Source organism: Vidua macroura, chromosome 16 (genome assembly GCF_024509145.1).
Source record: "Vidua macroura isolate BioBank_ID:100142 chromosome 16, ASM2450914v1, whole genome shotgun sequence".
NCBI lineage: Eukaryota > Metazoa > Chordata > Aves > Passeriformes > Viduidae > Vidua > Vidua macroura.
The window spans coordinates 15,505,885-15,530,074 of record NC_071586.1 but is presented as its reverse complement, the minus strand read 5'-3'; the positions used below and the strand labels follow the sequence as shown (position 1 = coordinate 15,530,074).

The 24,190-nt window shown below is 52.9% G+C and overlaps 2 protein-coding genes, 2 long non-coding RNA genes and 1 other non-coding gene across 10 annotated transcripts; 2 read left to right on the top strand and 3 right to left on the bottom strand.

Annotated features, from left to right (window-relative positions):
- Positions 1-13: 13 nt before the first annotated feature.
- Positions 14-12,509, top strand: NOXO1 (NADPH oxidase organizer 1). 6 transcript variants are annotated; one of them, XM_053992268.1, is made up of 11 exons: positions 14-2,406; positions 2,831-2,988; positions 8,689-8,776; positions 9,194-9,274; positions 9,388-9,451; positions 9,952-10,132; positions 10,362-10,543; positions 10,760-10,873; positions 11,312-11,429; positions 11,655-12,347; positions 12,405-12,509. In XM_053992268.1, exons 3-10 carry the CDS (start codon positions 8,711-8,713, stop codon positions 12,295-12,297), a joined length of 1,449 nt encoding a protein of 482 aa, XP_053848243.1. In that variant the 5' UTR covers positions 14-2,406; positions 2,831-2,988; positions 8,689-8,710; the 3' UTR covers positions 12,298-12,347; positions 12,405-12,509. The 6 variants fall into 6 exon arrangements, with proteins under 6 accessions (XP_053848243.1, XP_053848241.1, XP_053848242.1 ...); XM_053992266.1 differs by having other exon boundaries at positions 8,646-8,776; XM_053992267.1 differs by lacking the exon at positions 14-2,406 and having other exon boundaries at positions 2,618-2,988; positions 8,646-8,776.
- A 309-nt stretch (positions 12,510-12,818) lies between these two features.
- On the top strand, positions 12,819-13,626 carry LOC128815497 (uncharacterized). Its single transcript, XR_008439657.1, has 2 exons — positions 12,819-12,872; positions 12,929-13,626. It is a non-coding gene; the product is annotated as an uncharacterized LOC128815497 (long non-coding RNA).
- Positions 13,627-13,943: 317 nt separating this feature from the next.
- Positions 13,944-23,159, bottom strand: TBL3 (transducin beta like 3). Its single transcript, XM_053991540.1, has 22 exons — positions 23,086-23,159; positions 22,918-22,969; positions 22,747-22,842; positions 22,467-22,514; positions 21,494-21,635; positions 21,250-21,334; positions 20,672-20,839; positions 20,188-20,263; positions 19,943-20,039; positions 19,368-19,564; positions 18,926-19,067; positions 18,529-18,587; positions 17,700-17,803; positions 17,169-17,319; positions 16,832-17,062; positions 16,602-16,672; positions 16,060-16,216; positions 15,644-15,702; positions 15,300-15,403; positions 15,065-15,136; positions 14,631-14,789; positions 13,944-14,155 (listed from the first exon to the last, which is right to left on the bottom strand). Exons 1-22 carry the CDS (start codon positions 23,136-23,138, stop codon positions 14,043-14,045), a joined length of 2,436 nt encoding a protein of 811 aa, XP_053847515.1. The 5' UTR covers positions 23,139-23,159; the 3' UTR covers positions 13,944-14,042.
- A 249-nt stretch (positions 23,160-23,408) lies between these two features.
- On the bottom strand, positions 23,409-23,934 carry LOC128815136 (uncharacterized). Its single transcript, XR_008439560.1, has 2 exons — positions 23,720-23,934; positions 23,409-23,569 (listed from the first exon to the last, which is right to left on the bottom strand). It is a non-coding gene; the product is annotated as an uncharacterized LOC128815136 (long non-coding RNA).
- LOC128815657 (small nucleolar RNA ACA64) lies at positions 23,636-23,757 on the bottom strand. Its single transcript, XR_008439694.1, has one exon. It is a non-coding gene; the product is annotated as a small nucleolar RNA ACA64 (small nucleolar RNA).
- Positions 23,935-24,190: the final 256 nt, after the last annotated feature.

Sequence of the window (24,190 nt, the reverse complement as noted above, 5' to 3'; positions counted from 1 at the left end):
CGTGGATAACTCACGCTCCTTTATAGGAACACACCCATATGAAGTTTTCATGTTTTTAACATCTGTCACATGCTTGTAAATCCATACTGAGGGAGGATTTTCCTCTTTCTGAGAGTTTTGGCACGTGTTTCACCACAGCAGGCACTGCCTGGGAGTGGCTGGTCTCCTCGGGGTGATGGAGAGCCAGACCTGGCCCCTGGACCTTGGTTTTGAGTGGACATTTCACATTTTTTCTTTTATTTCCAGAGAGCCACAGGCTTGTGAGCACATGAACGTGGTGACCTGGGCAACTGTCCAGCCTGGCATCAGACTTAGGAGCTTGCTCTTTCACCCCTTGGAAATGTTAATTAGCTGTGGCCTTACAAAATTCTTAATAGAGGTCAGAGGGTGAAAACTTGGAGAGCAGCAGAGACTTGCTCTCATCCTTCTTTTTGGCTTGATTCTGTCATGCTCTTAAAGGTTTGAGAGCCACAAATGTCCTACCGTAAGCAATGTGAATTTTGTATCCACCTCAACTTTTCTCCTGTCCACCACCTGTAGGTCAAGTGAAAAATATGATTATTTTGTTTAATGCAAACAAATGTATGCCCAGGATGGAGCTGGACCAAAAAGTCACCTTATATATAAATATATATAAATATATATATGTGATTTATTTAACACAGTGTGGTGTAAAATGTGTATTGGAAAAAGCATCATTTTAGAGAAATACCTCAAAGACTTGCCCTCAAAAATACTTAAACTCATGGTGTATTTCATGTGCAAATGGCTGAACTGTTCCTGCTCTGTGGAGCACTGGGCTGATAGTCTGGATCTCCATCTTGGGGTCTCTATTTACCAGTGCTCCTTTATTTTTATTTATTTGCAATTTCTTGGGAATATTTCTTTGCTGATTTTTGTGAGGGAGGGAGAAGACACATGAGTAACTGGTAGGAACTGCTGGAAGTTCCTAAACTTGTCTAAACTTGTCTAAAGTTGTAGACAACTGTAAAGATAAATTTCACACGCAAAGGAAAGATCAAGTAGGGAGAGCAACATTTTTATGTCTGTTTTCCTTGCCCAGCAATAAATGTTTTAACAGATGCTCATGACCTCATTAATTTTTGTAAAGTCAGGAAAAAAGAGAATGAGATACTGAGGGAATTTCCTCTAGAGCTTTATTGTTTGGTCTAGAAGCAATTAAACAGGTGCAGAGATGTTTCCAAGTGACAGCAATCTCCTGGTCTGGCCGTTAGCAGACTTTGCTTCCTTGATTGTGATTTAATTTATGGATTCAATTAAAATATCAGCATTTTTATTGATAAATAAAAGCGTTGAAGGAAGCTGCTGGTTACAGAGATTTGTGCTCCATGTTGCTCCCCTCGCCCCTTTCCTGCTCAGCTCTAGGAGCAGAGCTGGCTCTTTAGGAAATGGTCCTCCCAGTTTTCTCCACTTGCCTTCAGGTCCAGCATCAGCTTGGATTTAAAAGTTTAAAAAATGGAGAAATGCTCCAATTCGAGTCAGAGCGAGGAAATTCACTTGGCTGTCTCTAAATGAATCCAAGTGCAGAGCAAATTAGTTCCATCCAAAGGAAGGAATGTGGTGCAGAGCCGAGGAAGGATGAGGGAGCATTCCCCCTTGGACAGCCCTAGCCCACCCAACCCTCTGCTCCCAGCGCTGATTGAGGAGCTGGAGTGTGCTAGAGCCTGTTACCAAACAAACTCCTCACACAAATTAGATTTTGGGGAGGAATCCTTCCCCGTGAGGGTGGGCAGGCCCTGGCACAGGTGCCCAGAGCAGCTGTGGCTGCCCCTGGATCCCTGGCCGTGTCCAAGGCCAGCTTGGAGCAGCCTGGGAGGGTGGAAGGTGTCCCTGGCCAGGGCTCCTGGGCACAGATGCTGCCAGCAAAGCACCTGCTTTTCAGCTCCCCATGTCTGTGAGACTGGGCCCACTGAAGTCACAGATGTCACTGAGTATGTCCCTCTTCCTCAGAGCCATGCCTGGAATGGGGCAGCTCGGGTGATGACAGCAGTCACCAGGAAGCAGCAGTAAAGCCCATGCTGGAGAGAATCAAAGGCTGTGTTTGCCTTTTCTCAGAGCTGTTTGATCTTCTTCTCTTACCTTTGCACCTGCTACACGAGAGCTAGGAACAGGCAGCTGACAGTGGGGCTTGGGGAAGGAAGAAGAAATGGGGCTGGACACCCTCCCCGCCCCGCTGAGCCCTGCAAAATCCATGGCACAGGGATCCTCAAGTGGGCTTGGGCAAGACAAAGGTCCTGGCCTAAATACAGCCCCTGAGCAAAGCAGGTGACCGCAAGGAGGGGTGGCACCGAGGAGAGGAGACACAAGGGGAAATGATCCCGAGGAGGGATGATCCCAAGGATTCACACAACTCTTTCCCAGCAGTGTGACGCCAGGTTCCTGCAGGTTGGTCATTATGGACTAGGACAAGGAATAATATTCTTGGAGCCTTCTTCATTTGGGAATCTAAACACCACTGAATATCCAGTAATTTATTTGAAGTTTCAGTTTTATCCAGTAATTGATGTGAAGTTTCAAATAGGCAACTGGAATAGGTTGTCCAGAGAGATCCTGGTTGCCCCATCCCTGGAAGTGCCCAAGATGAGGTTGGAAAGGGCTTGGAGCACCCTGGGATAGTGCAAGGCGTGCCTGCCCATGACAGGGGGTGGCAGTGGATGGACTTTAAGGTCTTTCCAGCCCAAACCATTCCATGATTCTTTGATTTTCTGGGGAGGAAAAATGTACCCTGTGCCTGTCAGGATCCTTACCAAGTGTTTTTGTGATGGTTTTGTAGATAGTTCCAGCTGAATGTAACTGTTTCCCTCTGCAGGGCACTACAGCAGGAAGCTGTCTTGTATTTACATGTAAGAATGTGAGCCTAAATCTGACCAGTGATATGTCAGCACCAGGAATTAGTCATAGACTTGTTTGGGAAATTACAGCCAACTAGGAAATAGAAACAACAAAAAAAAAGACGTTTATTTCTAGGTAAATGAATCATATTGATCCTCTCTGCCTGCGTATAAGAACTTTATCACCTGCAAAATTTCCCAAAAGTATGAATTTATCTCCCAGCTATCACGAAGGAGCCTGCAGCCCCCCTGCCAGGGAATGGGTGAGATGTCTCAGTTCAGATCCATCCAGAACTGTTGAAATGTGTTCAGAACAGTCTGAAGTGTAAGACAGCACAAGGCACTGCCTTGCTCAAATCTGGGCATCTATACCCGACACTGAGTTTGTTCTTTTAAAGTTGGTGCCATTTTTATATGTGGATCCTCTAGCTGATTAAAATGAGAATCCATGAGCAGTGGTGATGGCAGGGGCAGGGAGAAAACCAAATTATTTCTGCAGGTTGGTTTAGGTGGTCCTGTTTGTGCCGTGCTCCAATCTATCTCCTCCTTCCCAGACCCACTCTGAGCATCCCTGGAATCAGTTCATCCATTCTGAGGATAAACACAGCAAAATTGGGGGTTCGCTTGTGCTCCTCAAAAACAAAGTCTTCAGTGAGCAGCTACTCTTCTCTTGGCTTTGTAAAAGGAGAGTGGCCCCTGATTTGGGATGATTCCTTTTTTGCAGAAGGAGGTCAAAGGAATTCAACAGGAAGTCTCCTTCAGTGGAAGAGGTTTTCCTCAGGTAACAGTTGCTATGCTTGGACTCATTAAGAATTAAACATAGATGAAAAAACAATTCCTTCCACATTGCTCTTCTCCCACCAGGCTTTTGAGTGAAGATTGGATCTGGTTTTGCCTGGTTTCTGAAGGGGCCAAGGAACACAAGTTGCTGTCTTTGCTCTGAAATACAGGTGAACTTTTAGCCAGAGCTCCTGGTGCTGGTGGAATTCCCAGGAGAGATAAGGCTTTGCATACTCTGCTCCTCGATGGCCGTGGGGAATGAGGAAAGGGAAAGAGTGGGATGAGCAGCTCTGACTAATCTGGAAGGAACACAACGGTCTTGTCTCTGATCAATTTACTATATTTAGCATGATGTAAGAACAGATTTTCCCCAAGTGAAAACAGTATTTCTCCATGTTTGCTGGTGCTTGCTGCACTTGCTGTTGGCTGTACTGGTGTTGCTGGGATTTTCTCCCACCAGATTTCGGAATGTGTAGGGCAGGCTGAGCACTGCAGAGCCTCAAACCCCCTTGGAAATTCCACCCTGCTTTTCTTCTCCCTTCACATCACGTTCCTGAGTCCCAGCATGTCCACACAGCGCTGGCCTCGTGCCATGCACTCATCAAACACTGCTTTTTTCATGAGAAAACAATTCAGAGAACCTCCTCTTCTTGAAGCAGCTTAAGTTACATTCTTACCCTTTCTGGAAAATTCCTTCTTGAATCACACTTTTGTATTTTGCATAACCTTAAGAAAACATGTCACTTTTATAAAAGAACTATGAAATCATTTCAACAAGTGCTTGGTAAACAGGAGCCAGTCCGCTGTGCGTGCCCCAGGTAGCAAACAAAGCTCCTGAGATGGGCCGAGCTCTCCCTGGGCTGGATGGGGCCATCCCAAGAGCTTTGCAAAGAAAATGACGCCTTGGGAGGGAGGTTTGAGGGAGTTGGATGCGATGCTCTGATTTTGGATCCTGAAATAAAGCTGCCTGTGAGGAATGAGTGGTCCCCTGCACTGAAGAGGGATGTGCACCTTGAGAAGCTCCCATGACGGAGTGGGAAAGGGCTGAGCTGCTCCCTGGGCTCAAAGGGTTCCTGAATAGGGTCTGCCACAGAGAAATGCTTTAGTGCCTGCAGCAGCTGCTGGAATTAGGATGAAATGAAATACTTTCTTCTGGATTAGTTACTGCAAAATCTCTCATCCCAGCCTGTGTGAAAGTTCAACTGCTTCCTTTGTTCATGAGGTGAAGGAGACTTTTGTCAACTCCAGTGTCTGGGTTTTCATTATGCTTTTTAAATAAAGGTCTGTTTCTCTATTTATTAAAAGTCTAAAACCTCTTTGTACTTTTAAAATCGGCTTTTAGCATCTGGGCTTTTCATTAAAGGTGCTGATAGGTCATGTGTCATCACAGGTGACCTTCAAGAACAGTAAAGGGCAGGTTTTGATCCTGAAGGTGAGCAAGGGAAAGATGAAGCTTTTCCACCAGCTTTGTTCCAGGCCCCCCTTGGCTGTGCCCACAGCTCCTTTCTGTAGCTCTCCCTCGCAGCTGCAGTGTCCTGAGGGTGGTTTGAGGACTTTTCCTCTCTTTGCCGCTCCTGTGCTGGCCATAGAAGGAGAAATCCCTGATGCAGAGTCCCACACATCAGCCATGAGGGGCACAGGTCACTCAGCAGCCCAGACACACCTTCTGTGTGTAGGAAAGATGTTCGGAACACAGCTGCTCCTCTCCAAGCATTTGGGACAAGGCTGTTTCTTGTTGGACCTGGAAAATGGCTCAGGAGGAGCTGGAGAGGAGCTGCCTTTGGCTGCCCCCAAGCACCTGTGCACTCAGATTCTGCTTCTACTGAAGTTACTCCTGATCCACACTGACATGGAAAGAAAAGCAGAGCATCAGTGTTTATTTGTCATGGAAGGCAAGCTGATCTTGGGATGGAAATACTCAGTGGGACAGCCCTGGTGACTGTGGGGCCTTCCTGCAGCCTCTGGGTGACCTCCTTCGTCTTCCCAGCCGTGGGCACTCTGGGCCAGGCAGTCTGCTGTGGCTCCCTGTGACACTCCTGAGCCACCTGCCGTGACACAAACGTGTTGCTGTCCCCAGAGGAGCAGGTTGTGGCTGGAGTGATGCTCCTTGAGTAGCAGAGCTCCACCTTGGTGGGCTGCAGGGGGCTCTCTTGGAGCAGGCTGCAGAATTATGGGAGTCATTATGGAAAAATCCATGTTTCCTGTATCTTGGCAAAGCTGGGCAGTGCCCTCCTACATATTGCCTGTTAATTTATGATCTCTTTGGTACCTTGTAAAACAACTAAAGGAAAATTAACTGCTGCCCTCAGAGCTGTGTAAATAAATATCGCTGATGAAACAGCAGCATCCAATAATTCTTGCTGAGTCTCACTTTTTCTGGGCAGACCCCTCCTCCCCTGCCATTAATTATTACCCATGAGGAGGCACTGATTTATGGCAGGATGACATGGAAACTGTAGAAGACAAAAAGTAAACTTGATAATGCCAGAAAAAAAAAAAAGTTTGTCTTCTTTTTTTTCAAGCGAGTCCAAATGCATCCAGCAGAGCAGTGGAGTTAATAATCCCTCTTATTAATGGCCTCTGCTGGTGGGTTACCCATCCTTGCCAGCAGGAATGGCCCTGGCATGGCCAGAGCTGTGGAGAGCTTTGAGGAGCACTGTGCCCATCCAAGGGCCACCTGGTTTCGTAGGCGGTGTCACTGCAGATGTGATGTGGCTCCTGAGGTCATCCTGGAGCAGTTTCGTGACATCACACCTGACACCGCCAGGGCTCCGATACTGCTGTGACAGCTGCAGAGCTGGAACTGAGCCCTCCAGGTGACTCCAGAGGTGTTGGTGTCTCAGAGGAGTGGCAGGCTTTTCCCCTCCCTCCCTGCACTCACTTCTGTGTCACAGAGCCCTTCACTTCCGCAAAACATTTTCTCAATAACCAGTTATTGAGTTTTGAGCAGTTTTGCTCATATTTGCTTCGATTGCAACACCGCAATCACCAGCAATCTCCCAGTCAGTCCAATCTTTTTCAGAAGATCAGTTCTCCAAACTGCAGGGCTGGTCCTTCTGCCTCGGGTGACTTGTAAACCCCTGTGTAGCTTCACCTTCCTGTTGTAACATTCCATTCGATGTTTTCCACACCCCCCTTTCTGCTTGAATTCCCTGAGAATGATGAAACACTGCAAAACCAAGGCTGTTTCCTACTCTTCTGGTTTTTATGGCATCTGCAGATCAAGGTGCTCTCTGAGCCTCCCCAGCTGCCTCCTCATCCTGCAGCTCCTCCAAGGCTTTCCTTGTCTTTGGCTTTTCCCAGTCAGGAGAAATATGTTTAAACCTTTATGTTCTTGGAAATGCATTGCGGTTTGTGTCTGCTCTGAGACAGGAAACCAAGCCAAGGTGCTTCATTGGGAGTCTTGGTCCCAGGTATTTCCAAAAGCCACTTAACAGAGCCACGTGAGGGTGAGCTTGGCCCTGGCTTGGCTGCCAAGGAGAAGCCAAGGAGTGCAGGTTTGAGGACAGGGAGTCAGCACAGGGTTTTGGCACCTCAGAGACTGGGACTTTCTTAATAAATCTGCTGGATGAAGTGATTTCCTCTCACTCCATAAAATCCTCACTGTTTGATCTGGGGAGATTTGCCAGCACATGGTTTGGCTGGAGGCTTTGTAACAGAGGGATGGAGGGTCTGATTCCAGGGCTGTGGAGGGCAGGGAGCTGCTCCACATCCCTTTTCCACAGGGCAGCTCCTGTGCAGCTTCCTGAGCCAGGAAATGCCTTGGAGATGCTGTTGGAGAGATTTTCTCTCCAAAATCCACACCGAACCAAAGTGCTTTTTGGATAACTTTCCCTTTTTAATGCAGGACAGATATCCAGCAGCCATAAATCCAACTGCAATAAACCTGCTTTTTTTGTCTCCAGAAAGTGCTGCCCTGCTGTGTAGGAGCAGCCTCCCGTGCTCATGGATCACAAACCAAGACCCTCCTGACTGTGTTTTCCAGAAGGAATCTGCTTTGGCTCCCTGTTCCAGTTCTGGGGTGGTTTTTTTTTTTTTGTAGATGAAAAATCATCTGCAGCCATTGCTGAAGGTTTGAAACACCAGGTGTAGCTGGGAAATGACAGGGAGGCACGGCTGAGCCTCTCAGTTTGGGTTCCAATAATGATAATGATAAAGATAATTATAGTGATAATGGTTCAATTGAGGCTTTATCTAGGAAGAGGCGCTTTGATCACACGGTGTCCATCAGCCCTGAGGTTCAGGGAGAGGACAGGCTGGCCAAGGCTGGAATTATCTCTCCTGCTGTGCCTCTGGGCAGTGGAACTGATCCTTAGGATGCCCTGGGAGGGTGTGGACACCTGGCTGGACGCAGGGCAGAGCCCTCAGAGCTGAATTTCCATCACCTATTTTCACCCGAGGAGCTTTCAGTCTTTTAGTTACATCCTGGGGATGTGTCTGTTCATTACATCGGCACCTCAATGGAGATGTTGATAAAACTGTCAGAAATCTATTTAAAGTAACTCGGCAGGTGGGACAAAGCAGGGAAAAACCCCAAATATTTGCAACAAATATTACTCACGTTTTATGGTGCCTGATCTGTGTTTTACAACCCAGACTGTTCTAAATCAGGCTTTGGGGCTGGAGTGAGCTCAGCCCGAGTTGCAGGTCCGTGTAATACAGCCATAAAAACCTCACCGGTGTCCCGGAAATATTTCGGGGCAGGTGCTGCTGCCCCTGTGACTCGCTCTAACCCAGCGCTGGTAAACAGCCCCGGCTCCCTTCCCGTCCTTCCCGGCACTGGTGTGTTCTTTCTCCCCGGCTCCCTGAACTATGTCCCGCCTGCACCCGGCAGCATTTGCATGTTAAAAGCGGGGGGAAAGGTAAAAGGCACGCGGCAGTTTGGCAAATCGCGGAATTTCTGCACGGGGGCTGGGCGGAGGAGGAAGCTCGGGAACACCTCTGCTCTGCCTCCTGCTCCAGGGTATTTAACCTCGGCAGTCGGGGCTGGAGCAGCATCTCTGCTCCCTCCAGCTCTCATCCCTCCCTCACACATCCCTCTGGCTCCTTACGACAGAGGAGCAGCCGCCGTGGGGAAGATGAGCTGCAGCAGGTATCCCATGGATGTGAAGGCTGTGGGCTTCATGCAGTGCAGAAAACAGAAGGTACTTTAATTTTTATTATTTTTTTTTTTTTTTGGCTTTGCTTTCCTCCTTAAATATAATTTACAAACTGGGAGACTAGAGGTTTTTGAGTTACTCTTCCAGGGATAAGTTTGCTTATTCCCTATAGTATTGGGATTGGAGGTCTAGGACAAGGGGGGTTGTTTTTTAATGAGCTTAATATCTTGTGTTTTGCTCTCTTTTTGTCACAGCACCATAACATTTTCCTGGTTTCAGCAATGATTACCCATTTGGGACTATGAAATTAAGGAAATATTTTTGTAGGTTTATTGTTTTATTTAATTTTTTAATGTGACATTAAAAGCCTCAACCAAACCACAGCAAACACTGATTGCCTGGAAGCTTCCAAAACTGAACATTGTGATTAAACTGCTTTTATTTTCCCTTTTCTTTTCCCAGAACTACATGATGTTTGTGTCCTGGTCAGATCAGAACAACATTCTCATCTACAGGACGTTTGAAGACTTTAAGAAATTCCATGTAAGTGATTTTCAATTCCTGAAATTTCAAGGTTCCTGTCCTGGGGAGGGGAAGGAGCCTGGCTGTGTGTCAGCTGTCAGGAATCACTGTTCTCTCCTTCTCCTTGCTTTTAGAAAGAGCTGAAGAGAAAATTCCCCACGGAGAGTGGGTCACTGAGGAGTTTACCCAGGTTTAAAGGTAAGGACAAATCTCTGAGGGACCAACAAACACGAGAGTGATCAGGGACAGCCATAACTATGGCAGAGACTGAAGTTTCTGAGCCTGACCTTCCTCTGGAACAGATCAGGGGCTCACTCCTGCTCCTGCCATGGCATCACTGGGTCACATCAGCTTTTTTGGGTCTAGTACAGACTTAAAATGACCCAGAGAGGCTTTTTTAATACATAGCTGCACTTGGCAAATTAATGCTACACTTCAAATATTGACCTAGAGCTTCTTGAAACTTTACATGTAAAAAAAAAAAAAAAAAAAAAAAAGAAGAGAAATTTTGGATGTTAAAAAATCCTATCAGGAACTGTTAAAAATGACAAGGAGGCAGGGACAGTGACTTTGTACAGTCTGGGCTTGGGCAGGAAGGGTGGTGGGTGAGGGCACCCGGTGTTCAGGGAAAAGATGCTGCTCCCAGGGGTTCAGATCCATTGCTGCCCTAACCCAATCATGCTCTTGTCATTTTGAAGGAATAACTATGCAGCAGAGGAAGGGTGGGAAGCTGAACAGGTGCCTGGAGATCCTGAAACTGCTGGAAACGTATTCCCAGGAGCTGCTGAAGACTGATGTGAAAATCTCCCGGGGTGAAGAGGTCAATCAGTTTTTCAAGGCACAGACTCAAGACCTCGATCCCTCCTTCCCTGAAAACAGGTATGAAATATGAGTTGCATTTTTTTGTTTGTTCATGAAACAGAAATATTATGGGATATGGATAGAATGGAAAGACCAGTTCCACTCCAGGGCAGTTCAGCTGGGTGCTTTTAATTTTGTTTCTGATGCCTGAAGCTTTTCTCAGCCTACTGCAGAAATGATTTTTACCAAAATTAATACTAAACTCAACCTCTCACCTGAGTTTTTGACGTGCACCTTTACTTCCCAGTGTTGTGATCATGCCATCAGTATTCAGAAGGGAGAAGAGCCCCCAGCCCCTGTCCATCACCCTCCCTCAGGCGTCGCAGAGCTACCGCTGCATCGAGGCCTTCGAAACCAAAGACACAAAGAACAAACCCTTCACAGTGGCTCAGAAGGAGATTGTGGAAGTGCTCATCAAGGACATGACTGGTAGGTTTGAGAGGATTCAGTGTTGGGGTAGATGGGCAGATGGACTCATAGCTAGGCAAATGCTGAGGTAGTGTCAGGGGTTCAGGTGTTTGCACTTGTGTGCTTACCTGGGGGGACAATGAGTGTCCCTCCTGTCTCTTGTGTCCTCTACCTAGGGATTATTGTCATGTCTTGACTTGCAGGCTGTTAAAATCTGAGTATTTTTCCTCTTTGTAGGCTGGTGGCTGGTGGAAAATGCAGACAAGCAGATAGCCTGGTTCCCAGCCTCGTACCTGGAAGAGCTCGATGCCTGTGAGGACATCCAGAATGCCTTCAGCTCAAACGAGGAGGGTAAGTCTGTTTCTCCTTCAAAGAATGAGTTCTGCAAACCCCCACTGCTTTACCCAACTGCCTGGAGTCCCTGCCTGGACCTGTGGGTCATGGAATCATGGAGTGGTTTGGGTTGGAAGAGAGCTTAAAGCCCATCTGAGGTTCCAACCCCAACACCTTCCACTGTCCCAGGTTGCTCCAAGCCCCATCCAACCTGGCCTTGGACACTTCCAGGCATCCAGGGGCAGCCACAGCTTCTCTGGGCAACTTCTTCCAGGGCCTCCACACCCTTTTTGTGAAAAAAAAAACTTCTTTATATCCAACTTCAATGGGTCAGACTGGGGTCCCTGAGCAAACCAGTCACTCTCAGGGACAGCTGCCCTGCAGCTGGGCTGGTGTCTCACTGGGATCAGAGGATTTTCTCCACAAGGCAAATCCAACCTCTCCCTCTCTCTGCAGGCAGCCTGTACTTTGTGGTGCAGGCCTACGAGGCTCAGAAGGCAGACGAGCTCTCGCTGAACCAGGGGGTGGTCGTGGAGGTGCTCAGGACATCCCACGACGGCTGGTGGCTGATCCGGTGAGGAGGCTTTCCCAAAGCCCTGGCTCCCCGAGGGAGCTGCTTGCTGTTCCTCCCCGTGTGGGATGCCCAGCAGCCCCCAGAGCTGGCTGTCCTTGCCTGGGGACGCTTTCCCTGTCCCCACACCCGGTGTACAGCACACACCTGCTCCCCAGGTGCTCCCCCCCACCTTGGCCCGAGGTGCTGGAAGGTTTTTCTCAGTGCTCCTTCCATCCCTGCCCTCAGGTACAACGGCTGCACCGGCTACATGCCCTCGCTGTGCCTCCGGCCCTACCAGAACCCTCACCACAAGCTCCAGACCATGCTGAGCTGCGGGCTCAGGGCCTGCAGCCCGAGCCTCTGCTCCCCGCAGCCGCGGGGCCCGGCCCGGCAGCAGCACGGCAGATCCCGCTCTCTGCCCCGGGCCAGCTCCACCCCGCAGCTGGATTTGGATTTGCATTTGGATTTGGATTTGGATTTGGACAGCTCCTCGCTGAGCTCGGGCAGCAGCAGCAGCGCCGGGGACGCCCGGCTGGCCTGGAAAGCCGACTTGTCGCGGTCCCTGCCCGAGGTGGAGCCGGCCCGGAGCTCTCCTGGCCCGAGCCGCGGGCACGGCAGCAAATCCCCGCAGCTCAGTGCGAGCGACAGGAACGACTCCGGCTTCGTGGAGAGCTCCGCGGCCGAGCTGCCCCTCGCTGAGCCGGAGCTGGCCGCGGGTGTCCCCAGGGTGCCAGCCCGGCCCTCAGCGCAGGAGATCCTGCAGCGGTGCAGCACCGTCACCAAGCGCGCCCTGCAGCGCTCGGCTCCCCGGCCCGGCCTCCCGGTCCCCAGCCGCTCCCCGGCCGGCAGCAGTGGCCCTGGGGAGGAGGGGACACGGGGACAGCCCTGACACCCCGCTCGCTGCAGTCCCCTGGGAGCCGTGGGCAGCGGCTCCGGAGCGTCAGGTTTGGGATTGTCCCTTCCCGAGGGACACACACACATCCATCACCTACAGAGAGTCAGGTTTGGGACTGTCCCTTCCTGAGGGACACACACACACCCATCATCTGTGGAGAGTCAGGTTTGGGATTGTCCCTTCCCGAGGGACACACAACACATCCATCACCTACAGAGAGTCAGGTTTGGGATTGTCCCTTCCCGAGGGACACACAACACATCCATCACCTACAGAGAGTCAGGTTTGGGATTGTCCCTTCCCGAGGGACACACACACATCCATCACCTACAGAGAGTCAGGTTTGTGACTGTCCCTTCCTGAGGGACACACACACCTCCATCACCTCCGGAGTGTCAGGTTTGGGACTGTCCCTTCCCAAGGGACACACACACATCCAACACCTCTGGAGCATCAGGTTTGGGACTGTCCCTTCCTGAGGGACACACACATCCAACACCTACAGAGAGTCAGGTTTGGGACTGTCCCTTCCTGAGGGACACACACATCCATCATCTGTGGAGAGTCAGGTTTGGGACTGTCCCTTCCCAAGGGACACACACATCCAACACCTACAGAGAGTCAGGTTTGGGACTGTCCCTTCCTGAGGGACACACACACACCTCCATCACCTCTGGAGTGTCAGGGCTTGGGACACCAGGATCAGCTGGCACAGCCCCCGTGGAGGGCAAAGGAGTGGCACCAGAGTGCCTCAGTGACCCCTGGCACCCTGAGCTAGTCACTGAACTGGGGAGGGATGGGATGCGTGATGGCAGTTACTGAACCCCCGATTTTATAGATATTTTTGACTTTCGATGTGGGATTGGGTTTTTTTATAGGTTAGTGGAGAGGCCATGAAATACAGGGATGGGCTGGATCTGCTGAATGGTTGTGAGAATAAAAAACCTGCTGGGGAGGAACCTCATCCCTGTTCCCTCCAGCCACATCTGTGCAGGCATAGGAACACAACCAGGGCAGTCACAGCTTGTGTTCCACCTGGGGATGGGAACAGAGGTCACTTTTATGGACAAAACATTCCTCTTTCCAGGGGACTGGGTAGTTACTGAAACTCACAACAATTCTAATCCTAAACTCATTTGCTAGAAATGAGTTAGAAAAAGATTTATAGGAAATTTAAGACTTTTCTCTACATTGATGGCTTTAATTGTACTTACTCTCCCAGGTATCTGTTAATATTTTTATAATGAACTTGTGATGTATTTGTGTTGTTTGAATTTTATACATTTGTGTCTATGAAATAAAATACATGTAAATATCTCTGAAGCCTGCTTGTGTTTTATGCTTTAAAAGTTTGCTCTTTGGGGAATTTAAATTGTGCTTCTCTTCCTCTCAGGTGCTAAATTTTGGGTGGGCACAGGTGAGACCCCCCGCCTTGGTCCAGGCTGCTTTGCCCAAGCAAGAGCCCAGCTCCATGAATCCTTTAAATCCCAACTTGCTTGTTGGGATTCTGCCTTTTTTAAATCCCAAACTAACAGCTGTTTGTGAGTGTGAACATTCAGGGTGTGAAAACACAACCCCCAGCTTGGCCAAAGAAATGACCTTTTCCTTCCATCCAACCCTGAGGAGATTGGATGCTGGACTTGGTTTAGAAATTAAAATGTTTATTATAAAACAGAGGAACTAAAAATCCAGCTGCCATCCTGGTGGGAAAGAGAAATTGGTTGGGGGGGGGCAGGGGGTCACAGAGTCCCCTGGTCCTGCTGGGCCACATCTGCCAGCCTCATGTTCTGCCACATGAACTCGATGAAGGTGGAAGCCTGGAGCAGGCGGCTCAGCCTCTGGAAGTGGCGCTCTGCAAGGACAGGAGGGCTCCGGGTCACGGGGGAGGCAGCAGAACCCGGCCCTCCACTGTGGAGCCGGGCTGGGAGAGCTGGGAATGCCCAGCCTGGAGAAGGGAACACTCCAGGGAGAGCTCCAGGGCCTAAAGGGGCTCCAGGAGAGCTGGAGAGGGACTTTGGATAAGGGATTGAGGGACAGGACACAGGGAATGGCTCCCACTGCCAGAGGGCAGGGCTGGATGGGATATTGGGAATTAGGAATTGTTCCCTGTGAGGGTGGGCAGGCCCTGGCACAGGGTGCCCAGAGCAGCTGTGGCTGATCCCTGGCAGTGCCCAAAGCCAGGCTGGACACAGCAGCCTGGGATGGTGGAAGGTGTCCCTGCCATGGCAGGGGTGGATTAACTGACCTGCCCCTTCCACCCCAAACCATTCCACGATCCCTGATCCGGGTCAGCACCTCCAGCCCGCGCCTGTCCCCACAGGGCTCACCCGTGTAGGGCAGCAGAGACTCCACAGCAGATTTAATCCCCGAGAACTGCAGGAGGGTGTCGGGTGCCTCGTGCTTCAGGAGCGTCTCCACGACGGCCTGGGCCTCGTGGCAGTGCCGGGAGTTGGTGTTCCACGTCACCAGGAATGCCAGCACGGCCTCTGTGGGGGAAGGAAGCCTGGCCAGGCTGGCACAGAGCAGAGCAAAACATCCCTGGGCTCTCACAGAGTTCAGTTCCCACACAGCGGCACTCCCCATCCCTGGAAGTGCCCAAAGCCAGGTCCTGGTCTAGTGGAAGGTGTCTCAGCCCATGGCAGAGGGTAAAACTGAACAAATCTCCCAGCCCAAACCATTCCAGGATTGTAGGATTCTAATTTCGGGTGGCAGAACAAGCCTCTGACCTGAGAGCTTTCAGCACTTCGATCGTGCCACAAACCTTTCTGATCCTTGCGGAGCCGAACAATGTTCTCTTCCAGGTGCCTCCTGCCCTCAGGCTCCCTGAGGATGGCTGGAGAGACAAACGACAGCAGGGACACCCTGGGTGATGCCACTCAGGGGAAACTGAGGCTTTCAGACGAATTATTGGACTTTGTAGCCTTGAACTAGCTGGAAGAGGTGTCCAGGAAAGGAGAGAGGGCAGGAAATGCCTTCAGAGCACGCTCTGGACTCACCCTTGACCACGGTCAGCACCGTGTGCGGCCGGTCCAGGGAGATGGCCAGGCCCAGAGCTTTGAGGTACCTCTTCTCATGGAGAAGGTTAGAAAGCTCTTGCTCTCTGGAAAACAAATCAGGGGTGGCAGTAAGACCAATCTTTGGGTGCTGGAAAAAAAACAAAACTACACAAAAAGCAGCAGATTTGGCAATAACAGTTAAGAAGTTTGTGGTGCTCGTCAACAAATGCCTCAATTCCCTCACTCCAATATTGGGATCAGGTGGAGCTGGAGGGCTCCAGGTGTGGACAGTTCCACTGCACAGTTTGCCTTTCACAGCTCTTTATGGCACAAGATCAACTCACTTCATAATCTGCTCCTCCTGTTTAGCCTGTGCTTCTTCCTCCTCAATTTCAGTCACATCCTATTAAAAAAAACAGGACGAAACTTGATCAAATCCTGCTTTAATACAGAAGGGTTTTGATTTAGCCATCGAGCAATGTGGAGACCAGTTTCTGCAGCAAAATCCCGGGGTCAAGTAATTTAAATGATAAATCCAGCAATTTCCAACTTCCCTCCAAAGCTTCAGTGCTGGGGCCCATCTGCTGCTCTGGGGACATACAGGATGTCCAAAAAATACCCCCAAAGCCCAAGATCAGCCTTGTTGGCCTAATTTCAAACTGCAGACAAGGAGAACACACGAGAAACAAGCCACTGAGAGCCTGAGCTCTCCAATTACCCCAATTATTAACCCAGGGAGGAAGCAGCCCCCGTGCTGTACCTGCCACAGGGTGATGCAGGAGTCACTGGAGGCTGTCACGACCATGTCATCTTTCCTGTTGGAGTGAAGGCCCCAGATTTTATCTTCATGGCCATCTAATGTTTTCACGCACTCGTTTGTTTTAATTGTCCACAGTTTCAAGAGACCGTCAGATCCACTTTTGGAAGAGAAACACAACAGAAAGAATCACTGCACAGATCCATTCTTGCTCTGTCCCACCTCAAGTATCAGATGGATTTGTCCCATCCCAATTCCTTCCAAACAGGAGCAGAAATAACCAAAAACGTGGAGGGCAAGATGCACCCTTAGCTTTGTCTACTGAGTTTGTCCCAACCCAGCAATGCCACAGCAGCCACATGGGACACCTGGAGAGGAGGAAGATTAAAACAACCTCTACAGAAAGCCTGGCCTAAGCATGGCATCTTCCTATAACTCTTCCCAAAGATTCTTTGGACACAAGAGTCTTTCCTTTTGGTGCTGATGACGAGCTGAGATATTCCCTTAACTCTGGAACCTCCCCAGAGCCCTGGGCAGGCACAAACCTGCTGAGCAGCTGAGCCCCTCTGCTCACAAAGATGATCTTCAGCACTGAGGCATCGTGGCCTTCAAAGGTCTGCAAAACAGAAAGGAAGCTCAGCAGTGCCAGGCCTTTGGAGAGACCCCAAAGGGTCCCATTTACTCATGAAGCCCAAAGAAATAAGCTCCAAGTTTTGGAAGGATCCTTAAGGAACCTCAAGGTTTCACCCAGAGCAAGAGGCAAAGTTCTCATCACCTTCAGGCAGCTGAAGTCCCGAAGTCCCCAAAGCTTCAGGGTCCCATCAGCCGAGGAGGTGGCCAGGACCTGATCCACAGGGGAGAACTGCACACACCAGATGCCACGTTTGTGCCCAGAGAAAACCCCCAGGAGGGAGCAGTCGGAGCAGGACCAGAGCTTGGCCAGCCGGTCCTGCGAGCCCGTGGCCAGCAGTTTGTCATTGGGGGACACTGCCACGCTGTTGATGTCCTGGGGAAGCCACAAGAGGAGGAGGGAGAGGGTCAGGCCTCGGAACAAACGGAGGCTGCAGTGCAGGAGGGAGGCTGGAGCACTGAAAGCTCAGGTGGAGCTGTACCTTGTCATGGCCCCTCTCAGTCACCCTGGCATGGAGGGGCTCTGGACTGGAGATCAAGGCTGCTTTTGCTTTGGAAGTGAGGGATTCCGGGATGTTCCAGATCTTGATGGTGCAGTCCTGGCTGCTGGTCACTACAAAGCTTTCCCTCAGCCTGAGAGGAATGAAACCATCAAGGGCAGGGAAACAATTCCGTGGTTTCTCCTCCCTGACTGGGATCTCCACACTCGGCCGCTGCTGGGGTGAGGAAGAGTGGCTTCATGGCTTTCCAAGCCCTCTCATTTCAGAGGGACTCCCCCATCCCTGGGAGTATCCAAGGCCAGGCTGGACAGTGGAAGGTCCCTGCCCGTGGCAGGGGGCGGCACTGGAGGACATTTAAGACCCCCTTCCAACCCAAACCATCCCATGATCCCTTCACACTCGGGCACCACGAGAAGCTGGGAGCAGGGATGAGAAGCAGCACAGCTGGGAGGGGGACAGCACCCACCAGGACATTCCCTTCCCTCCCTCCCTCCCTCCCCCAGTCTGTGTTACCTGGAGCAGGCGACAGCGCCCACGCCGTGGGCATGGCCCAGGCCCTGGGCCACACAGGTGACCCTGCCAGCCCTGCCCATGCGCCACACCCGCATGCTTCTGTCCTGGGGGAAGGACACAAATGCCTCAGTTGCCTGGGGAGGCAGCAGCTCCCTGTGCTTTCAGCACATCCCTGAGCCCCACTGGTCTCTGCTGCTCCAGCCCGAACCTTCATCTCTGTCTCGGCAGGTGGCAAGATCAGCCCCCACTCCGGGGCTCCTGCATGGAGGTTTATTTCTCCAGAAATAAATACAACTCTCCAGGTTGTATCAGAGCTTTGGTTGTGGGTCTGTCAGGGCTCTTGGCACCTTTTCCCTCCTCAATCTCACAGAGTTCAGTTCCCACACAGTGGCACTCCCCATCCCTGGAAGTGCCCAAAGCCAGGTCCTGGTCTAGTGGAAGGTGTCTTAGCCCATGGCAAAGGGTAAAACTGAACAAATCTCCCAGCCCAAACCATTCCAGGATTGTAGGATTCTAATTTCGGGTGGCAGAACAAGCCTCTGACCTGAGAGCTTTCAGCACTTCGATCGTGCCACAAACAACTTTCCTGAACTCTAACACCAGGCCAGGATATTTGGAGAAGGAAGTACCTCCTTCAGGCCAATAAAATACAACCCATTTCCCCAGGGACAATGTTAAAAAGGGATAGTGGGAGAACCTATTTGGGGCACGCAGCAGACAGGGATTGTATGAACAAAAAGCCCTTTCTGGAGTTCCAAAAATAACATAATTTTGCCCACAAGGATCACTAGGAATGAAGAGTTTCATTAAGTGGAGAACAGTGACACACCTTGGCACAGGTGACAAACATCAGGCCTTTCCTGAAGACATCCAAAGCCAGGATTGTTTCTAAACAGGAGAAATAAAAGCTGGTGGGTGCAGAGCAATGCTGAGATGGGACAACAGCAAGGAGTTAATGAGCCCAGTGCTTAATGAGCCCAGTTAATGAGCCAGGGGACAGGTCTGGGACACAACTGGTCCCTAAGGACTGAGCGTGTCACACACCTTCAGCTCCAGTTTGAACTGATCTCAGGGACAGGGACAGGGACAATGGGACACATCCTCTCTCCACACAACTCCCAAACCTGCTCCACCAGAACTCAGGGACTCCTCTCCAGCAGAGTTCCAGGAGAAGCTGGATAAAGGAAGAGCTGCCCAGGTGCCCCCAGGCCAGCGCTGTCACCCACCTGTGTGGCCGTACAGGATCTGGCAGTGGGACGTTGCCAGCTCAAACACTTTCAGCTGGGGGCTGTTGGTGGCCACAACGATGTGAGAGTCACCAGGGCCCAGGAACTTCACATCCAGCACCTCCTCGTTGTATCCTGTGAGCTGCAAGGGAAACAGCCCAAGAGGGAAAAGGCAGCTGAAGGAGAAGGTGGGAGGGACTGGTTTTCATCTCATACTGGGTGTAATTTCTACACACAGGAGACATTTCTGCCTAAGTCTGTTCTGCTTTCTCCTTCCTTTGTGGGTCTCTGGGCAGCATTTTCCCCCAAACCAGTGGGATTCTCTGGCCCCAAGGAGCAATTCCAGGACAGGCTGGAGCCAAGGGCGCCCTTGGTGCTTCTTCCAGGAGCAGAGCTGCTCCTGGAGCACGGACAAAGGGACAGGGAGGCTGAGGGCTGTCACCTGCTTCCTGAGCTGGAGGCTTTGAGCATCATAGAAGACGATGTTGTGCTCCATGGACACGGTGAGGATCTCGTTCCTGGCGGGCACAAACTGGCACTGGGAGAGGCTGCGCTCGCTCGGCTCCTCCCGCAGCGCGAAGGGCACGGGCTGGGTGTGCACACAGGCAGCTGTGGCCACGTCCCACACCCTCAGGATGCCTGGGAAAACAGGAGGAACCGTGGCACAGCCACTGCTTTTCACAGTGGATGTCCAGGGAACGTCATCCAAACCACGGCGGGAAAAGCCACACGGCTCCAAGGCAAGACTGGGCAGGATGCAGTGGCTGGAAAAGCCTCAAGGTTTTGCTTCTTTGGTGCAAATCAAACTCATCGAGTTTGAAAATAGGGATAAATGTGTCTGAGTACGACATGGATCTGTGCCTGCTCCATCCTGCTCATCCACTCCTGCCCAAGGAACTCAGGAGCAGGCTCTGCTCTCCCGCCAAGGCTCCTGCCACATGGAGAACACACAGCCCGGGAATAACAGCAGTGAAGTGACTGAAGTGCCACCCTTCAGGCTCCAAAAGTGACACTCACCTTTGCTGCCAGCTGTGACAAAGTGCAGCCCTTGTTTCTTCACACCCAGCTGAGAGAAATCTCCGTCTTCAGGCAACAACACAGCGGCTTCCACGGTCTGCAAGAGTCAGAGAGGCACAGACCCAGGGCTGAAAACCCCTGGGAAGGGGAGAAACCTGATTTCACAACCTACAGACCCTAAAGAGGGAGACCATGGCCTAGAAACTACAGAGGGCCTCAAAGGAAGAAACAAAAAGCAGTTTCACCTCGTAGACAGGGATGGTTCGTTTGCTCTGCCTGGTCTCCAGGTCCCAGACCATGCAGATCTTGTCACGGCCAGAGCTGCAGATGAAAAGCTCGGTTTTAGTGCTAAACCTGTTCAGCTTGGGTCTGGGTGCAAATTTAGTACTGTGGGAGCTCAAAACCTCTTCTGGAAAGACCATGGGAGAGAGGGCAGCAGCATTCCCTGTGCCAGCACAGGCCACTGCCAGGAACACAGGCAGGTTGGATGGGGCTTGGAGCACCCTGGCACAGTGGAAGGTGTCCCTGCCCACGGCAGGGGTGGCACTGGATGGGCTTTGAGGTCCCTTCCAACCCAAACCATTCCATGGTTCCAATGCACAGGTGCTGACACCCACTGAGCACTTGCACCACCCCTTCCCCTCACAGCAGAACCTGCCCAGACCCTCCAGGACCCCCGGGTGCTGCAGGAGGTGAAGGGATGGAGGCCCAAGCCCTGCCAGGAGGTACCTGAGGAGGCTGTTCCCATCTGCAAAGGCCAGCGAGGTGACAGCACTGAAGTGTCCCTCCAGCACTGCCACACACTTGCTGGAGCTCAGGTCCCAGATGCGGATCTTGTAATCGATGGAGGAGGAGAAGAGCTGCAGGCGGGAGATGTCGGGGTGGAACTCCACCAGGCTGGGCAGGAGCAGAGGGACAGGGCAGGAATGAACCACCCAGCCTTTCAGTGATGCACATCCCACAGCAGGAATGAACCACCCGACCTTTCAATGATGCACATCCCACAGCAGGAATGAACCACCCAGCCTTGCAATGATGCACATCCCACAGCAGGACAGCTTGGGTGGGCTCAGAGCATCCTGGGCTAGTTGGAGGTGTCCCCTGCCCAACAGTTCTGTGATTCCATGAAAATTCCTGACCAAACTGTTTCCTCTCTGGGCAGAATCAGCCGTAACCCTGCTCTCAGAAAGCAGGAAGAGCCCAGACCCTGCTTGGAATGGACCTTTGTGTTGCATTAACTCAAGGATTGCACCTCAATCCCAGTATCCCAGCACAGCCAGGGCCTGACAAACAGGACTGCTCCTTACTGTACCACTCCAGAGGATCCTTTCAGGTTGTGTGTGCAGTAGTGCTTGGTCATATCCCAGATTTTAATGGTGCTGTCACAGCCACCTGGGAAGAGAAGGACACCCGAGCTCTGGAGGAGAGAGCCGTGGCAACTCCAGCAGATCCCAGACAGGACACGGCTCCGGGCTCTGAACCTCTGCTGGCCCTGCCCTGGGAGGTGCTCCGGGAGCAGGAAACCCCCTCTGTGCCAAAGCTGGCTCCTACCTGTGGCCAGCAGCGTGGCCGTGGGGTCGAAGGCCGTGGTGGCCACGGGCGCGGTGTGCACGGCTCGCCAGGTGCGCTCACATCTGGGCTCCCTCCAGCGCCAGCGGCGCAGCAGCAGCGCCCGGCTCCCCGTCACCAGCACCTGGGGACAGCGGGGCAGGGACAGCCTCAGCCAGGGCCGGGCCTGGGCTTCCTGCTGCTCCCACACGGCACGGGGAGCGCCGGGGGCAGCCCAGGCTCTGGGCAGCGCCGGGCGTGACCCACGGCTCTGTGACCCACGGATCTGAGTGACCCATGGATCTGAGTGACCCACGGGTCTGAGTGACCCACGCATCTGTGACCCAGGGATCTGTGACCCACGGATCTGAGTGTGACCCACGGATCTGAGTGTGACCCACGGATCTGTGTGACCCACGGCTCTGTGAGTGACCCACGGATCTGAGAGTGACCCACGGATCTGAGAGTGACCCACGGATCTGTGACCCATGGATCTGAGTGACCCACGGATCTGTGTGACCCACGGCTCTGAGTGTGACCCACGGCTCTGAGTGTGACCCACGGCTCTGGGTGTGACCCACGGCTCTGTGACCCATGGATCTGAGTGACCCACGGATCTGTGTGACCCACGGCTCTGAGTGTGACCCACGGCTCTGTGTGACCCACGGCTCTGAGTGACCCACGGCTCTGTGTGACCCACGGCTCTGTGACCCACGGATCTGTGTGACCCACGGCTCTGAGTGTGACCCACGGCTCTGAGTGTGACCCACAGCCCCGAGCGTGACCCCCTGAGAAGGCTCCCGGGGACCTCAGGAAGCCCACAGGGTGTGGAACAGAACCATGGACTATCCCCAGCTGGAAGGGATGCACAAGGATCGTCGAGTCCAAGCCCTGGCCCTGCACGGACTCCCCAAAATTCCCCCCATTCCTGGCTCAGCCTGTCCCAGGCTGCTCACGGCCCCCAGCACAAACCCACCTCGTCATCAGGGCTCAGCACGAATGCTGTGACATCCTCTTCCTCATCCTGGGAAAACAGAATGGGAATGCCACGGTTAATCCATCCCTGGAGAGATCTCCGAGCTCCCTTCTCCACGCGGCTCTGCTGACACCGAGCACAGCTCTGGGACTGCCCAAAACCCGCGCCGGGGTCCGTTCCCAGCCTCCCTGCACTCCTCACTCCTGCGAGCTTTGTATCCACACTGAGAAAACTCTCCGGGAGCCTCGCAAACCGCTCAGGAGCGGCCGATCCCGGTCACCTGCTGGAGGCTGTGCAGGAGCGCTCCCGTTTCCACATCGATGACGTTGACTTTGCTCCCACAGGGGCAGAACATGAACTTCCCATCGCGGCTGATCTGCAGAAAAGGGATCGGGGACGTTAGAGCCAGGAGGCGCGACATTCCCCGGTGTCCCTCCAGAGCCGGGATTACCTGGATTCGCCCTCCTTTGTAGAACGGCTCGATCTTCCGCGTCGCGGCGTAGCTGGAAGGGAAAGAGACGCGCGGCAAGGCCCCGTTAAAGCGGAGCGGCGGCGGCCCGGCCCGGCCCGGCCCCTCGCTCGACCCCGCAGCCCCAGCCCGGTCCCGCCGGTGCCTCACTTGCTCTTGAAGCGCACGGGGACGGCGGCGGCGGCCGGCTCCGAGTCCGCCATGGCCGCGGCCCACGTGCTTCCGGCCGGCACTTCCGGGAAGTGAGGGAGCACTTCCGGCCCCTCCAGTGACGTGAGCGAGGGGCGCGGGCAAGGCGCGGCTCCGGGAACGGCATCAAAGCTCCCGTTCCTCCGGGAAAGCGGCGGCAGCCCGGCCCCGAGCGGCTCCTGCGCTGCATCTCCTCCTCCATCCGGAGCGCTCTCCAGCAAAACCGCCCCGAGGAAGCGTGAAATAGAACTTTGGATAATTAGAAAAGAAAAAGAGACGCTCCATCTTTTAAGCATTCCGTCTTTTATTGCACATTAAAATATAAAAACGAATCGCTGCCAGCCGCAACTCCCGCGTCGCCGTCCATCACGGCAGCCCCGTGCTCTTCACCGCTCCTCCGGGGAAGGGATCGCCGTGGGAGCGGCAGCGCAGCCCCGAACGGCACCTGGAGCAGGGAACAAAGCTGAGAGCCGGCCCCGAGAGCCCCGCGGGGCCCGCACGGGGGCACGGCGCTTGTGGGAACATGGGTTTCATTGCCCACACACAGCGGGCAATAAGCTTAATGTTCCCGATGCTCTGGGCGCCGTTATCTCACCCGGGGCCACGGCAGACCCCGAATGATTTTCAGACCGCGCCGGGCGCTACCGCGGCCCCCCGGGAGCGCCTTGCCGGGACGCTCCCTGCAGCCCAGCCGGCCGGGCTCCGGCTCGGGCAGCACCATAACCATTTCCCAGCAGCGTTGTCCAGAGGCGGAGGGCGCAGGGAAGGAGGGCGATGCGGCAGTGCCCTCCCTGCCGCGCACCCGCAGCTCCTCACCTGCCGCCGCCCCGCCGCGCTCTGCGCGCTCCGGCCCTGCGCGCCCCTTTTAGCGCGGGAGCCGCGCCCGCCCCGCGCTCTGTATAATTCAGCACGAACCGTCCATTCCCGCCCGCGGTGTATTCCTCATTCAGCTTGCGGGGCTGGCGCTGCTCTCGCGAGATGCCCCGCGCGGTATAAATAGCGCGCGGTGCCACGGCGCGGCCTTCTACGCTGAGGGATCACGTAAGTATGGCGGCCCGGCCCGGCC